An 18,330-nucleotide genomic window follows, 5' to 3' on the forward strand; every position below is an offset into this window, starting at 1 on the left:
CTTAGTTTTATTGTGTTCTGTTTAATATTGTCATGTAGTTATATCAATTTTTGCAGTTAATTCCTCATATACAAATGGTATTTTTTTTTTATAATCCATGAGTTTTAGATTGGACCAAAAACATGTGTATCAGAGTACTTTGTTGTCCATTTTTGTCGAGCCTGCGACTTTTGTCGCAGAAAGCTCGACATAGGGATAGTGATCCGGCGGCGGCGTTAGCTAACTTCTTAAAAGCTTTGTATTTTAGAAGGTGGAAGACCTGGATGCTTCATACTTTGTATATGGATGCCTCATGTTACGAAGTTTCCGTCAGTCACATGTCCAATGTCCTTGACCTCATTTTCATGGTTCAGTGACTACTTGAAAAAAAAGTTAATATTTTTTGTAATGTTAAATTCTCTCTTATTATAAGTAATAGGATAACTATATTTGGTATGTGCGTACCTTGCAAGGTCCTCATGCCTGTCAGACAGTTTTCACTTGACCTCGACCTCATTTCATGGATCAGTGAACAAGGTTAAGTTTTGGTGGTCAAGTTCATATCTCAGATACTATAAGCAATAGGTCTAGTATATTCGGTGTATGGAAGGACTGTAAGGTGTACATGTCCAACTGGCAGGTGTCATCTGACTTTGACCTCATTTTCATGGTTCAGTGGTTATAGTTAAGTTTTTGTGTTTTGGTCTGTTTTTCTTATACTGTATGCAATAGGTCTACTATATTTGGTGTATGGAATGATTGTAAGGTGTACATGTCTAGCTGGCAGGTGTCATCTGACCTTGACCTCATTTTCACGGTTCAGTGGTTATAGTTAAGTTTTTGTGTTTTGGTCCGTTTTTCTTATACTATATGCAATAGGTCTACTATATTTGGTGTATGGAATGATTGTAAGGTGTACATGTCAAACTGGCAGGTGTCATCTGACTTTGACCTTATTTTCATGGTTCAGTGGTCAAAGTTAAGTTTTTGAGTTTTGGTCTTTTTTATTATACTATATGCAATAAGTCAACTATATTTGGTGTATGGAAATATTCTATGATGTACATGTCAGTCTCGCATGTTTTATTTGACCTTGACCTCATTTTCACGGTTCATTGCTCAGTGTTAAGTTTATGTGTTTCAGTCTGTTTTTATTCTTAAACTATAAGCAATAGGTCAGCTATATTTGTTGTATGGAAGGATTGTAAGCTGTTCATGTCTCTCTGGCATGGTACATCTGACCTTGACCTCATTTTCACGATTCATTGGTCAATGTTTAGTTTTCTTGGTTAAGTCTGTTTCATAGAAACTATAAGCAATAGGTCAACTATATTTACTGTATTGAATGATTGTATGGTGTACATGTATTTCTCGTTTGGTTTATATGACCTTGACTTCATTTTCTTGGATCATGTTAAGTTTATGTAATAGTTATAGTAAAGCTTTCATTTAGGACTATCAACATAATATCAATGGTTAGTAAAGAAGGCGAGACATTTCAGTGTGTGCACTCTTGTTTAAAAGACAAGACATTTGTAGGTGAAAAGACAAGATAATACATATGCATCTATATACATAAGGATTAATTTTTTGGTTAAATATTTCATTTGAATTAACTGAGAAATAATATTATATGTACTTTTAAAAGAAATCTTTCAAATCTTTTTAAGAGGATCTTTACAAGCTAAGATGCCTTTTTATGTCATTATGTACATGATGTACTGAAAATGAAAATTATTTATTCAGCTTGTCTGGATTTTTTTTTTCATAATTACTACATTTATTTTCAGCTATTCCGTATTTTAACCTTTTCATTCTTCTATTTTATCATGGTTTGGTTTTTGCACAGGCCTGTAAATATTGCAGATTTGTTGACCTATTGGTGCTTGATAACCTTTACACAATTTGAAATTTGATCATTGATTTAACTGTTTGTATGATATTGGCCGGTATGATATGTATAGTTAAACCACCATTTATGTGTAACATTAATATTAAGAAAATATTTGGGATTTATGCAATGTATTAGCTAAAGGGCATTATTTTTGTTATATTGTGCATTTCTTGTTATTAATTAAAAATAGAAAAAAAAATCACTGAATTTTGTCATTACTTGGTAACCTTCTTAGTCAATGTGATCTGTTGGTAACATTTTGTGTCCATATTTGTTGCATTAAAAAAAAAAAAGAACATTGCAACTTTATACTTTATAAGTTTGGAGGTTAATGCGTTCAGTTTTTTTCTGGATAATTAAATTTGTGGAAGGGAAACATTGGTGTTCAGTTTTTGTCTGGACTACAATGAAAGTTGTGGAAGGGAGACATTGGCATTCTGTTTTCAGATTCAGCAGCGTCAACTATTATTACAGTTTTGTGATATTAAATAAAGGTCTCACAGACAAGAAATTTCTATGTGTTAATAGTTGATTTGTATGATTGTCATGCCCTCAGATTGTCAGACATTTTTGGGGAAAAGATGGCTTTCAAGCAATCTATTAACCTATACCATAAGTTTTAAGTTCCAAGATTTTCACAGCAACTGTGATCAGTTATATTATATTTATTGCATTTATGTAGTTAGCATTATGTTTTTGTGAATTTTCAAAAAGTTTAGAATTTTACTTTTAGATTTTCATTTAGTGTCTTTGATCACAATACCCAGCTTAATTTACAGTGCTTTTTTTGTATAGCCCATAGGTACTTACTGTTGTAGATTTCACAATATTTATGATATAATTTACCTGGTAAGAAAGTTTAGAGCTTGTTTGCATATATCTCTTCTACACCATGTTGTTATCCCTGGAGCAGGGATAGTGTGTTGCTGCTTGTTCAAGTGTGTCTGTATGTTATGTCCAGGATAGTGTGTTGCTGCTTGTTCAAGTGTGTCTGTATGTTGTGTCCAGGATAGTGTGTTGCTGCTTGTTCAAGTGTGTCTGTATGTTATGTCCAGGATAGTGTGTTGCTGCTTGTTCAAGAGTGTCTGTATGTTGTGTCCAGGATAGTGTGTTGCTGCTTGTTCAAGTGTGTCTGTATGTTGTGTCCAGGATAGTGTGTTGCTGCTTGTTCAAGTGTGTCTGTATGTTGTGTCCAGGATAGTGTGTTGCTGCTTGTTCAAGTGTGTCTGTATGTTATGTCCAGGATAGTGTGTTGCTGCTTGTTCAAGTGTGTCTGTATGTTATGTCCAGGATAGTGTGTTGCTGCTTGTTCAAGTGTGTCTGTATGTTGTGTCCCGGATAGTGTGTTGCTGCTTGTTCAAGTGTGTCTGTATGTTATGTCCAGGATAGTTTGTTGCTGCTTGTCAAGTGTGTCTGTATGTTATGTCTAGGATAGTTTGTTGCTGCTTGTTCGAGTGTGTCTGTATGTTATGTCCAGGATAGTTTGTTGCTGCTTGTTCAAGTGTGTCTGTATGTTATGTCCAGGATAGTGTGTTGCTGCTTGTTCAAGTGTGTCTGTATGTTATGTCCAGGATAGTGTGTTGCTGCTTGTTCAAGTGTGTCTGTATGTTATGTCCAGGATAGTGTGTTGCTGCTTGTTCAAGTGTGTCTGTATGTTATGTCCAGGATAGTGTGTTGCTGCTTGTTCAAGTGTGTCTGTATGTTATGTCCAGGATAGTGTGTTGCTGCTTGTTCAAGTGTGTCTGTATGTTATGTCCAGGATAGTGTGTTGCTGCTTGTTCAAGTGTGTCTGTATGTTATGTCCAGGATAGTGTGTTGCTGCTTGTTCAAGTGTGTCTGTATGTTATGTCCAGGATAGTGTGTTGCTGCTTGTTCAAGTGTGTCTGTATGTTATGTCCAGGATAGTGTGTTGCTGCTTGTTCAAGTGTGTCTGTATGTTATGTCCAGGATAGTTTGTTGCTGCTTGTTCAAGTGTGTCTGTATGTTATGTCCAGGATAGTGTGTTGCTGCTTGTTCAAGTGTGTCTGTATGTTATGTCCAGGATAGTGTGTTGCTGCTTGTTCAAGTGTGTCTGTATGTTATGTCCAGGATAGTGTGTTGCTGCTTGTTCAAGTGTGTCTGTACGTTATGTCCAGGATAGTTTGTTGCTGCTTGTTCAAGTGTGTCTGTATGTTATGTCCAGGATAGTTTGTTGCTGCTTGTTCAAGTGTGTCTAGATATAAGAAGATGTGGTATGAGTGCCAATGAGACAACTCTCCATCCAAGTCAAAATTTATAAAAGTAAACCATTATAGGAATAAGTACGGTCTTCAACAAGGAGCCTTGGCTCACACCGAACAGCAAGCTATAAAGGGCCCCAAAAATTACTAGTGTAAAACCATTCAAACAGGAAAACCAACGATCTAATCTATATAAAAAATGAGAAACACTTATGAACCACATCAACAAACGACAACTACTGAACATCAGATTCCTGACTTATGACAGGTGCAAATAATTGCAGCAGGTTTAAACGTTTACATGGTACCAAACCTTCACCCTTATCTGAAACATTAGTGTTACATCACAACATAGAAAGACACACTATAAAATATCAATTGAAATGGCTTAACTCAATCAAAAGACATATTAACACCAGTGAACATACACTGAACAAATAAATTTAATCTATGATACAATGTAAATACAAAATAAATAAACTAAGGGAAGAATAATATGTTATATCCAGGATAGTTACAGCAATCACAAAAAAAATCATCGGGAGTTCAATGAAAAATTAAATTACCCTGAAACTCCTCTAACACCATTTGGGATACTAGGATCATGGGAAGTTGAAACTTTATAAATGTTAATTTAATGTGAACTGTAGTTCTTCACATCTTCTTTGTTGGACCCTTGTCATATTGACAGTCAAACCTTTTCTCTTATCATATCGAAGAATGCAAGGCATAGGAATGATAATCTGACGGTGTAAACTATTTGTATTAAAAAAATTATTTCAGAAGGTATAAAATCAGATGCTTTATACCTAATCAACAGATGCCTTATGTTCTGAAGTTTCTGTTTTTAATATATCATATATGTTGTCACTGACCTCATTTTCATGGTTCAGTAACTGCTTAAAAAACTGTTTTTTTTATCCCTTAAATTTTTCAGTGGTTGATAAGATACATATATTTGGTAGATAGGATTCTTACAAGGTCAACATGTCTGTTGAACAGGTTTTAGTTGACCTTGACCTCATATCAAAATTTTAGTTATGTTTTAGAGGTCAAGTACATATCTCAGATACAACAAGTAATAGATCAACTACATTAGATGTAATGAATTATTGTGAAGTGTAGTTGACCTCATTTTCATGGTTTATTGGTCAACGTAACTGTAAGTCAACTATATTTTGCACATGAAATTATTGTAAGGTGGACATGTCTGTAGTAGGGTTTTTCTGACCTTGACATAATTTTCATGGTTCATTGGTCAACCTTGTTTTCATATTTCTTAGATACTGAATATTAAAACAAAAAGTGAACTATCTTTGGTGTATGGAATGATTGTAAAGTGTACATGTCTGTCTGCTAGGTTTAATCTGACCTTGACCTAATTTTCATGGTTCATAGGTTAACTTTGTTTTCATTTTTAGATACTAAATAATCAATAGGTGAACTTAATTTGGTGTATAGAATGATGGTAAGGTGTACATATTTGTTTACAAGGTTTCATCTGACCTTGACCCAATTTTCATGGTTTGTTGGTCATACTTAGTTTTAGAAGTTTGGTCCCTTTTTAAATACAAGCAAAAGGTAAACTATACTTGATGTATAGAATGATATTAAGGTGTACATATATAAAGATAAGGAGATGTGGTATAATTGCCAATGAGACAACTATCCACCAAAGTTAAAATCACGAAGATATAAGCAATTATAGGTAACCGTAAGGCCTTTAACAATGAGAAAACCCCATAGTGTATAGTAAGCTTTAAAAGGTACTAACAAGAAAAATGTGACGAAACAATTCAAACGAGAAAAGTTTCAGTCTTATTTATTACCATACAATTTACGAAAAACAAATATGACCGACATGAACCAACGGGCCTGCAACCACTGAATAACAGTGTCCCGGATTGGGACGGCACAATGTGGCGGGATTAAACCTCAACAATTTCTAACATTGGACAGTGATGTGACAAGTGTACTACATGTCCTAACAGGGTTCAGCTGACCTTGACCTCATTTTCATGGTTAGGTTTTTTATTCAGATACCATTAGCAATAGGTCAATTATGTTGTAACATATTGTAGGAGTGGGGCTATATTACATTAACTTTGTCCGTTTGTCCGTCCTCGGAAAAGGGGGAGGGGTCAGTTCGCTTCTATTTGTGGTAGGGGTGAGCACCTGAGACATCCAGTACCCTACCCTTTTCAAGTATTTTAAATATTTAAAAAATGCAAACCCTATCTTACTAATAGACCTGTATTACGATATTTCATGGAGTTAAAATAGATTTGACAAATTTCTGATGTATCACGACTATGGTTTTAATCACATCTTAATTAAATATTAATATCTGATTCAGTATACGTAGTTTCAGTTTCTTAACAAATAATCAGCAACCTTATCATATATCAATACGCACATATTTGTAGTCCTCTTTTTCCGATGTCAGAATAGGTAACAGACGAAACTAAGCAAAATGACAATGATACATAAATTAACAAAGGACTACTAGCAGTAACTGACATGCCAGCTTCAGACCTCAATTAAACTGATTGAAAGATTATGTCTTCATCATATGAAAATCAATCACAATCCCTCCCGTTAGGGGTTTAGTATCATACCATCATAAAATATATGAGAAGAACATAACTCGTATCATGCCAACAACTGATTTTAGAATAAATGTGTTTATTTCCGATGCAAAGACCCTATGAGTGAATCAATATTACTAGTAATTCTAAAATATGCCATCTTTAATGACCTGACAACAGTATCGTAACTATAAATCCCTTCTGAATAAGTCTGTTTAAAGGTTTGGTTAGCTTTTGAGGCGAATGACGACATTTTTGTGCTTTGTATAGAATATTACCATAAAAGATTGGATGTGAAATACCTGAACGTATAAGATGTCTGCATGTTGATTTATATTTACAAATGATGTCCTTGTACCGATGATAAAATTTAGTAAATGTTTTGACTAGTCAAATACCTTTTTTTGTTTTGTATATATGTGTTGACTCTAAATAAAGTGTACTTAAAATACTATATAATACGATTAATCTTGTTCGGTAAAGCCTTGGCTCATATCAAAATATTAATGACAATTGCTATATAGAGGAAGCTTATACGAAGAAAAGAAGACAAGATCTTTTCAGCAGATATTGCAGTTTAATTTGCATGAAATAATACATGCAAAAAGTTCAGTTGAAGTCGAAAACAAACACGTAAGAGAGAAAAAGATACTGACATCTAATGATAACTGGTGATCATCTAGAGGATGTTATTTGATAGCTGTATAATACCTGTTTATTATAATTAATGCTTACTGCAATCTCGTCTTAATTGTTAAATAAGATTAGTCTTTAAAATCTTTAAGAGACTATGCTGGGACTATGCCATGAATTTCTCTTTATATTGCCACCTTAGTATGATTTTCTATTTTAAACTGAGAAATCTTTGCCGCGAACTTCACTGAACAGATGCATATACAGATAATTTTATTGATCAATCAAGGTCAATCTAATTAAAATGTAGAACTCGGATTTCGTTATACTAACTGTTAGTATAATAGTCCCAGTTGCAATACATTAATATCACGTGGTTAACTTATGAAAGGATTTCGATTTGCGCGTAAAGGGGCCGTCTCAGAGACATAATTTATTACCGTTATATTCAATGAAAATTGTCGAGGCTTTCCGAAAATCGCATTCCCAAGGCATTTGAATGGTCCATGATTGATGAAGTAAAAGATGTAGGCGAGAATTCCAATGGGGGTAAATACTAATTGCGATCACATAAGTGATCATAAGTATTTGCTGTAGAAAATGTATTTATTGGGCAAATATATTTTAAAAGTATAATTTACACCAGGAAAAAACGGAGGGATACATAAACAGGAACAATCAGGATATCATGCTACAAAATCGAACATTCTTTCAATTAATCATATAAACTCATTTTTTTAATAAGAGCTATAATATAGCAACAAACAAATGCCGATGGTGCGTACATTAATTTAGCAAATTCTCCTAACATTTGACTTCCGGTTGAATCGTTCCTTGGAAACGAAAACAACATGGCGGACCCTACAATGGTAACATTTTTAAAAATGCAAAGTGACTTGCGTCCTTATTAAATTCAGGCGTATTGTTAGTTTCGACATTGACAAGTATCTATTCTCGTTTAATCAAAAATGCAGACTTCTTTCTTAATAGACTATAGGACGTTAATGACACCAGAAAAATACAAAACAAATAATGACTTTTTAAGAAAAACAACAATTGTTATTTTTGAAGCAATTTAAGGCATGCAAAGGGAGATGATTGTGTTTAAATAATGCATTTTTTACTGTTTTAATTAATTTAGTACAGGTTTTACGTGTGAAAGAGGAAATAGTCCAAATAAGTATCTATTTCAATTCATCGACAAATGCAATACCCTTACTACATGTATGTTCTAGTAAGGATTTTTACAAGTAGAAAGACTGATTGGAATCTTAGTGATGGTATGCATATACTCACTGTATGTAATATATTCTGTGCCAAGAGATCTTGCTAGATTCCTGTTTAACCGCGAAAAATTTCTCACAAACTCAAGTCAACCCCTTGGAAGTATCTTTTATCTGTAGGTGAAGCATTTGACACTGGATGGTCGCTCATTTTCTTTAAATCATCTTGTGTAATTCACTTACATATGTACTTATAGGTGCCTAAGGTGGCAGTTTTTAATATAATTATTTAAAATGAAGCGAATCACAGATAAAATCTCCCAGAAACTTTGAAGTATTGTCTTTGAAATGGGACGGTGTACAGATCCTGTATGGAAAAAAAAACAAAACTCTTGTATTAGTTTTTGCCATGATTCTTCAAAAGGGTCACACTGTAGTAAATTATCGATAGTTTCCACTTGACCACATTCACAGTTTGGATTTATATTAATATATGTTTATTTAATGTTGACAATTTTTTAGGTACAAAAATGTAGTATTCTGATCTTAAATTATTTATTATAAATGATGAATTTTTATCTGGAAAATCATGTAACACTTTTTCCTGATGGAAATTGTGGTAAAATCTTCCAACATTACTATTGTCTCAATGCAGACCTGCCAGCTATCGAATCCGGGTCCGTTCGCCCCAAAACATGTTTGCCCCTTTCACGTTCGCACCCCGGGTCCGTTCGAACCCTACACATTTGCACCCTTTTTATTGGTTTTTGTGATAAATAATTTTCAATCGTTTTTTGGGTAGTGTATTGCTATAAATATTTTTTTTTGTTCATTGTTTCAAAGTTAAATTGAAGTGACTTTCTAAAAACGATTTTTGTGTTGAATACTTTTTTAGTCGTGTTTTGGTTATTGTATTGCTATAAATATTTTGCTTTTCATTGTTTCAAAATAAAGTGAAGTTTTGGGTTGAATATTTTTTTAATCGTGTTTTGGTCAGTGTATTGCTATAATTTTTTTTTATTGTTTCAAAATAACAGTGAATAAAGTGACTTTCTAAAAAGTTTTTTTGTGTTGAATATTTTTTTAATGTTAAGATACCAAACTGCTATTAAACTCAACAACAATAACATTCTGAATCTTCATACCAAGCTAAATACATGCTAACTACATGCAGAATTTACACAAAAGCTAGTTAAAACAACAATCAGGATTTTCAAACACATAACAATAACACCAAGTTTACGCTATATTAACAGTAATCATACCTAATTTTATTATGGATGTTAACTCAATTAAGTGTCACATGCAGACTATTCACTTGTATACATATTTTTCTATGAATTTTAAGTATAATACACAATTATTTGTTGTTTTAGGCCACAGAAGAAGGCCAGGGTGAACAACCTATGATGTTACGGGCAGTAAGTGTGTCAGAACCTGGAAGCAAGACACCATTTGAGCTTCCAGAGGATCTTATCAAAAATACTGAGCTGGAGATGGATCCTTATAATGAAAATGAGGTGAGAATAAAGTAGTCAATCACAACATAGTAATAATAAATTGATTTACTACAGGCAAAAAATATTTAGGTCTTGATACTAATGTGAATTAAGAATAAAAATTACTTTATTGATATTTCATTGAAGCTCCACTGAGTCACTTTGTGTTAATTATTGTAGATAAATCATTGCAAAAAACTTTTACAGATAAATTACATGAATGAATAATTCTTGGAGATTGATATTGTTTTAAATGTCCCTTAAGATGTTTAAGTTTTAAATAATATAGCGTGAACAGCTGCCTCAGTGAAATTGGTGTAGCATAATCACCTTTGGTGAAGGAGGTCTTAAGTTTGATCCTAGGCTGGGACAAACCATATACTTTATGATTGGTATTAACTGCTTCTCCTCCAAACATGCCTCATTTATGAGTAAGAGCAAAGGTTAAAAGCTAGAACAAAACAAATATTACTCAATTTGTTGATTTTTTTTCAAAGCCATATTCACATCTCATTAACATTCACGTTTGCCACACATATTAAACAGCCATAGACCAATCAACAATTCTTTTGTTAGCACGTTTAATTTAAAGTAAAGTATATGCTTTTAAAAAAAAATCACAAACCATTTTAGCACTTTGCTGCATAATTCCACCCGAAGTTTAACCCATTAGATGTGACTGTTTCTTCAGCATGAACTTGTTAAGGATTGCACATTTATATTACTGATACATGTAATTGGGTTTCATATATCATAAATGAAAAGACATTATATAATAGCTGTAATACTAAAAACAAATGAATAAAAGATATGCCTTACATTGTAGACTGCATTAAGGTTTCTACATTCCAAGCCAACATGTTTTATTGTGATTGGTAAACCAGGAGCTGGGAAGACCAGCCTTGTAAGACGTTTAGCAGCAGAGTGGAAATGTGAACTTATTAATCGTAAGCTATGTGACAATCATTTCATGTCAATTTGTCCAGTATGTTTTATATTATCAGTGTTGTGTCATGTCAATTTGTCCAGTATGTTTTATATTATCAGTGTTGTGTCATGTCAATTTGTCCAGTATGTTTTATATTATAAGTGTTGTGTCATGTGAATTTGTCCAGTATGTTTTATATTATCAGTGTTGTGTCATACCAATTTGTCCAGTATGTTTTATATTATCAGTGTTATGTCATGTGAATTTGTCCATTATGTTTTATATTATCAGTGGTGTGTCATATCAATTTGTCTGGTATGTTTTATATTATCAGTGTTGTGTCATGTCAATTTGTCCAGTATGTTTTATATTATCAGTGTTGTGTCATGTCAATTTGTCCAGTATGTTTTATATTATAAGTGTTGTGTCATGTGAATTTGTCCAGTATGTTTTATATTATCAGTGTTATGTCATGTGAATTTGTCCAGTATGTTTTATATTATCAGTGTTAGGTCATGTGAATTTGTCCAGTATGTTTTATATTATCAGTGTTGTGAGGGTTTGCAAATCAATGAAAAAGTGAATACTTGAAATTGCTTCAAATATATCATCTGATTTTTGTTATGCATTTGTGAAAAGGTTTTATGATTAACTCTAGTTTTATGAAAGGAGATGTTATCTCAAAGTTGCTGTTTGTAAGTAATTAACAATTTGTTAGACTTGGTTCATATTTTGATATTATTTGATTAGGAATCAGTAATAATACTAAACCTTCTTGAAGAGTGAAAATGTATGGTTTTATAATTTGTTGGTTGGGTCAGAATTTTCAGGGTTGATGGATAAAGAGAAATCAATTAATATTCTAATGTTTGCCATACAATGTCTTAAAATTTATAAAATGGATAAATGGACAGTTCTGTAAAACAACTTTGTTTTAAAAATAATAGGTCTTACAACTTGGGTCAAAAGTACGAAATAAAAAATCGCAAATTGGAAATTTTGAATAGCAGCATTTTAATTAACAAAAATATATTTGATTAAACTGTTGAAATTTTTCAGCAACTGATATAATACTAAGAGCAATTGAAATGGAAACAGAGTCTGGTAAAAAGTGTGCAGAAATATTAAACCGTGGTGAAGCAGTATCAGAGGATATGGTGATTAAAATGATAGAAGAAAAAGTTAACTCCCCTGAAGTAGCACATCACGGTAAGAACTGGTTCCTATACAAAATATATGGTACTCACAGATGGAAAGGTAAAAAAAGGGAGTAATCACCTCAACAAATTAACAGATTTTTCTTGATAGTTGAACGTGTTTTCAATCATTTATATTTTCAGTATAACAACAGATTTTAATAATTTTAATTGGATATTTTTAAGTCTCTTTTTTATTCCACAGGATAGTAAAAGACTATAGTGTTCAAAAATACATGAAAAAATACAGGATTAATCAAACCATTTGCTAGAAATAATTAATACATAGTACATAGTTAGGCTGGTCTTATAATGATAAACAGAGAACTCCACCAGTGATAAGTGTTTCTTACTAAAATGAAAGAGAAAGACATAATATTAATCATCTAATTTTGTTTTTCAGGTTATGTTTTAGATGATTTTCCATCTCTGTCAGAAGATAATATGAGTATAAAGGATCAGCTAGAACTTATAAAGAACTGGAAACTCAAACCAGATTTTATTATTAATATTAAAGTGAGTATGAACCATTTGAAAAGTATTGTTTCTGTGTATCTGTTCACAATTTCTTAAGACTTGACCCAAAGTTAGACATATTGTATAGACATGTATGTTGCCCTCTAGCATGTATAGATGTCTTTTTTGTCCTTGGATTGTCTCCTTTTATTCATCTTCTTTTGATTTTAAACTCCGTCTGATTTTGTTTAACTTCACTTCATGTCTTGGAAGTAATGTTATAATCATACATATGTCTATACTACACAGTTAGAATTCATTTTATTCAGGTTTATATTATGTGATACAAACTTTATTTTCACAGATACCAGATAAAGATTTAGAAGTGAGAAGAACTGGTCAGAAGGTTGACCCGTTAACAGGTATAACATATATCAAGGAAGTGTATGCACCTGAAAAACCAGCTAAACAGGTAATTATACTTTTAAAGTGGACACTTTTTAGATAATGTGTGAAATTTTAAGTATAATGGACAATATGAAAGACTTTAAAAGTACATGGATAAATATCGATGGGTGGCCTTTGTTTCCTTTTTTCAAAAACCTCACTACTATTTCATTGGATGAAACAAACTTAATAAAGAACCACATGATTTATCTACTATTGATAAATAGAAAATACTACCAGATTTTACACTCAAGATTAACATTGTGACTTCAGGATTCCAACATTGATGATAAATTGTTCAATTATAAGAAAAGATTACAAACTTTGCTTAATTTACAGATGTAAGAGTTCAGAAAAAATTAATTACATGTCATAACTCATCTGATGGATAAATTGTTATGTAATGGCTCAAATGGGTGTTTCACTGTTGTATAAAGTTCATGAAAAATAAATCTGTTTTTGATAATGTAGTTCCTAATACAATTTACCCAAGGATTCCACATTCTCATGTTTCCCCCTTGTACTTATATTATTGTTAAAATAATGATCCCCTTAAGTATATTTTTTTAATAGCACTAATGCACAGAATTATATTACTTCACCAATGGTTATCCCCTCTTCTAGTTCAGTAGTTTTGTATTGAAATTTTTATCAGTACTATTGTAAGTGATGGCTAGTCAAAACAAAAACTATTGCATTGAAATTTTGTAATGAAAACACCTCTTAATTAACAGCCTGCCACAGAGGAAGAAGAAGGAGAAGAAGAGGAAGAGGCAGAAGAAGAGGAGGAGGCTGGTTTAGAGGTAAGTAGTAAAATAAACATATTACAGGAACCAGAATAGAAAAAGGGAGATAAATAAGATAATGATAGAGGCATACATTTCTCAAATGCTAAAGCTTTTTTTGTTTGTTTGCTTGTTTGTTTGGTTTTTTTTTTAATTTAGATTAAAATCTTTAAACAGCATAAGACATTGAAATTTTTATTCTAAATGCTAGGAAGAAGAGATGGTTGAAGAATTGCCCCCAGAAACATTAGAGAGGCTTGTACGAAGACCAGAAGATCTTCCAAATAAAGTGGGGGATAATATACGCAAATATAAAACTAACATGCTGAGATTACTAGAGGTAAGTCAATAATTAAAAATTACATTTTGTATTATATATCATATTTGTAAAGAGGGTCGCAGATAAACTCATCATAGATACCAGGCTTAAAACTTTGTATGCCGGATGTGCGTTTCATCTACAAAAAACAGTGACGCTTAAATCCAAAAAGTTAAAAAGCCAAATTAATTTCAAAGTTGAAAAGCATTGAGAACCCAAAATTCGATATTCTCTGCTAATTTCATTAGTATGTACATGTATATTTGCAGAACTCCAGTATTTTTAATAATTGGCTAAACAAAAGAGAATATCTGGTGCATAGGTTTTTAAGTAATATTTAAAATAAGAAAAATAAGAGTACTTATATCAATTATGATTATAAAAAAAGGTAAACAAAATTAGGTTATTTACACGCAGATGGTATTACTGTATGTTTGACTCACTCTCAGTACCATGTGTTATCTGTTTTAGGATTACATATTTACACACAGAAGGTGTACTGTATGTTTGAATCACTCTCAGTACCATGTGTTATCTATTTTAGGATTACATATTTACACACAGAAGGTGTTACTGTATGTTTGACTCACTGTCAGTACCATGTGTTATCTGTTTTAGGATTACATATTTTCACACAGAAGGTGTTACTGTATGTTTGACTCACTCCCAGTACCATGTGTTATCTGTTTTAGGATTACATATTTTCACACAGAAGGTGTTACTGTATTGATTCACTCTCAGTACCATGTGTTATTTGTTTTAGGATTACATGGCAGACCATGACCAGCAGTTTTTGATTGAGATGGATGGGAATCAGTCACAGACAGTTCTGTTTAAAGTATGTTGGAAATAAGTGACTTTTAGTAGAAAATTTCTCATTTACAAAGCACTTGTTTTCATTGAATACTTACTTTTATCAGGAATTCTTAAGACCCTATGAAACAGATTCATTTCACTAATTTGTTATATGCAATGTTTGGAAACAATCAGCACAAGAAAATTGTAATGCACAAAGAAAAGTACTTTGAAATGCTTATTTCTATCCTCAACTTATTCATAATGTATAAAATATGAAATTGTAAATGAAAAACCATGAATAGGTAACTTTTTTATGCAAAATAAACCTACTTATCCAACATGACGAAAAGTTCTTTAAGGAAAATCACAAAGGATATACTTCTTATGCAGTTGGTAATCATATAAAAGTAATCCTGATATAAAAAAAAGCATGTTAGTGCTTTGAATAATAATTATTCACTTTAATTTTTCAGCAATTAATGACACGGTTGAATTGTTTTGTCCTGAGACCAGCTGCAGTGCCAATGAGACTGATTGACCCAGATGAGGAAGATGTCCCAGAGGACATTGAAGCTGATGAATTAATGAGACTTCTTGGTCCAAAGAGAATGGTTGCTCCTCGATTTAGGTGGCGTCGCAGCAGATGGATGAAAAATTGTCCAGTTGCCTTACATGATGGAAATATTATACCTGGAAAACCAGAGTTTTGTGTCAGGTATAGTTCAATATCTAGATATCTCTGTCAGCCTGACTATAGAATTTAAAGTATATGTATATCATATTGCTTATTTTGAATATAAGGTGCAGACCACAATTAATGACCCCTTTATTTGTTGTAAAAGAATAAAATTGCCTTTAAATATTGTGTATTTTTTCCTTTTCTTTTCTCAATAATTTCTTAGTGTTTATGGGCCGAAGTGAAAAAAAAAGAGAGTTGAAATAAATTTTTGGATGTTTTATTTTAATTGTTCAGTGGATGGAAGGAGTGATTAGGCCAGGTGCAAAAAGGTAATATGTACAGTTCTTCAGAATATCTCTTGACTTGTCCATACCAGTAGGGATATGTACTGGCTTAATTTGTAAACTGTGCCAGAAACCACTGGTGTTTTTTTTTTTTTTTAATGTGACATAACGTTATTAGGAACAAATAGGGGAAGTTAATTGTGGTCTATGGTCAAAAAGGTATTTTTGGAGATATGTTAAAAGTTACTTAGCTGATTTGAATAAATTGTAATTTTGTGTATTTACAGTTTCCTAGATAAGATTTACTGTTTGTCAAGTATTGATGCCATATCCAAGTTCATGAAGAATCCACGGCCGTACCTATTACCACCCCAACCACGACCACCATGTAAACTTTCTGTCATTGGACCACCTCTGTCAGGAAAAACAACATTATGTCATCTGCTTGCCACAAAATATGGGGCAAAGGTTTGTTTTATTTATGGCATATATTTTTTTTTCTTCTTCAGATGTTTTGATTATTTTTTTGCTGTTCTATATATTCAAGCTAGTAATATAAATAAACCACTTGTTACAAATTACAAAATTTCACCTTCTAGTTTGACATTATAAATTAATTTTGAAAAATTTAACATTTTATATTGATGTACCCGGTAATCTTGGATTATATATCTCAAAGTTTCCGAAGTTATCAAGTAAATTTTTTTGCCAAAAATGTATTTTAATCGTTATAGTGGAACACTGTTTCTGTAACAGGTTTTAGATATGGATGTCATAATACAGCCTCATTTAGATGAAGAAAAGAAGAGATTTCTGGAGAAAACTAAAGAGGATACAACAGAAACTGCTATAACCACTGTAAAAATGAAAATGAAAGAACAAATGGAGGCTGAACAAGCTGCTAGAGAAGCTGAAGGTAAGCCAATTAGAAAACTTGACACATCAACCAATCGAATTGTGTTTAACACTATTGTATGATGAGATATATTTTGTCCTAATTTGGTGTAGAAAAGTTTTAAGTGTACCAATTGTAATGTCCTGTGTCTTGCATGAATCTATAAAAATGTTTAACTGGAAAAATACATGTCTTGGTTAAAGCATTGAAATGTTTTGTTTGTTTGTAATAGTCGAATAGTTTCGCCTTAAGGTAAAGAAAGCAGCCTGATTGTTCTCTTTAATTATTGTGATTTTGAATAGAAGGTCCTGTACAAGACAAACTTAAGACTAAGCCTAAGGTTGTTGGTAGGTAGTTTTACTCCTTATTGTATTTACCTTGGAGCATGGTATATATATTAAACTTTATTCTGGGATAGTAGTTGGGAATTTTATTTTTGTAAAGATTTGCAACAAGGATTTGTGTTGGATGATAAACATTTTGGTCTGTGGGTAATAATTTTTCTCCAATTATATTGACCTTTGCTGTTCTTTTTGACTAGTAATAGCCATAGCAGCAGCAGAAGAGAAAGCTAAAGCAGAAAGACAGTTGATGGACACTGTCATATTAGGTCAGGAGTTAGCTGACTCTTGGTTTTCTATTTTAGTCCTTAGTTAACAGCAAAAATCGTCTGTCATTTGTAAAATTCTAGTTGTCAGTGTTTGAAGAGAAGAAAGCATAAAGAAGTTTTGTTATTGAATGATTATATTTTGAGTAAATGACATACAGATGGATTTTGCTGGTCAACTTCATTCTTTTAATTTTCTAGTTATTTTTTTCTGTTTTTTTAAAATTTTTTTGATTGTTAGTTTTGTGTAGAGAACTTTTTTCATTTCTTAGAATTAGGACATGGATGACCATAAAGATTAGTTTAGGTATTTGACATTTGAATTCTTTACATATGGACTACTGAATTTTACAGCTGTTGTCATCATGATATACCTAAGGTCTGTGTATAATTACGTTTTTGTTGAAAATCATCTAATTTTTAAACACTTCTGAAATAATAATTAGTTTAAGACTTTTATCAGAATCAATGTTAAAAGGGGTATCTCTTAATATGAATATCCTGACTGCACCTGAAGGTAACGTAGAATTGCAATAGTCCTGTATGGGCTGAGACTTTGTGTGTTCAAAAGCCCAATCGTGTAACACTCTTTGTAGTCATAACTGTAATGTGTACTGTGTAGATTAACTTGTGTGTATATGTGTTAATTGTGTAATTTTGTGTACAGAATTAGCTATGTTAGAAGAACAAGCAGAGGAGGAAGAACAAGATATACCAGAAGGTATCCATGACTACCACTTGCATGTTTCAATAGCAACTATTTAGCATTGTAGCACTATAGATTAGTTATCACTCTCCTTTAGTATAATATCGTGTTTTATTACCAAAATTCCTAATAGTCAGTAAAAATTCTTACTAAAATTTACAACCTTATCACTTAACAAATTTCACTACCTTATTT

At 32.2% G+C, this 18,330-nt stretch overlaps 1 protein-coding gene across 18 annotated transcripts in view; it reads left to right on the forward strand.

Moving 5' to 3' along the window:
* The first annotated feature begins 8,145 nt into the window (after positions 1–8,145).
* Positions 8,146–18,330, forward strand: part of LOC127725428 (adenylate kinase 9-like) — a 37,460-nt gene continuing 27,275 nt past the window's right edge. For 16 of the 18 annotated variants that reach the window (XM_052232362.1, XM_052232363.1, XM_052232364.1 and 13 more), the window contains exons 1-13: positions 8,146–8,182; positions 9,913–10,056; positions 10,862–10,982; positions 12,023–12,172; positions 12,563–12,675; positions 12,980–13,087; positions 13,797–13,865; positions 14,059–14,187; positions 14,930–15,004; positions 15,438–15,679; positions 16,215–16,395; positions 16,684–16,843; positions 18,097–18,150. In XM_052232362.1, the coding sequence (XP_052088322.1) occupies positions 8,165–8,182; positions 9,913–10,056; positions 10,862–10,982; positions 12,023–12,172; positions 12,563–12,675; positions 12,980–13,087; positions 13,797–13,865; positions 14,059–14,187; positions 14,930–15,004; positions 15,438–15,679; positions 16,215–16,395; positions 16,684–16,843; positions 18,097–18,150 (1,564 nt within the window). In that variant the 5' untranslated portion in view covers positions 8,146–8,164. The remainder of the gene's footprint in view (positions 8,183–9,912; positions 10,057–10,861; positions 10,983–12,022; positions 12,173–12,562; positions 12,676–12,979; positions 13,088–13,796; positions 13,866–14,058; positions 14,188–14,929; positions 15,005–15,437; positions 15,680–16,214; positions 16,396–16,683; positions 16,844–18,096; positions 18,151–18,330) is intronic. The other 2 variants (XM_052232369.1, XM_052232380.1) reach the window with 1 other exon arrangement.

This window comes from Mytilus californianus, unplaced genomic scaffold, assembly GCF_021869535.1.
Source record: "Mytilus californianus isolate M0D057914Y unplaced genomic scaffold, xbMytCali1.0.p SCAF_15, whole genome shotgun sequence".
NCBI lineage: Eukaryota > Metazoa > Mollusca > Bivalvia > Mytilida > Mytilidae > Mytilus > Mytilus californianus.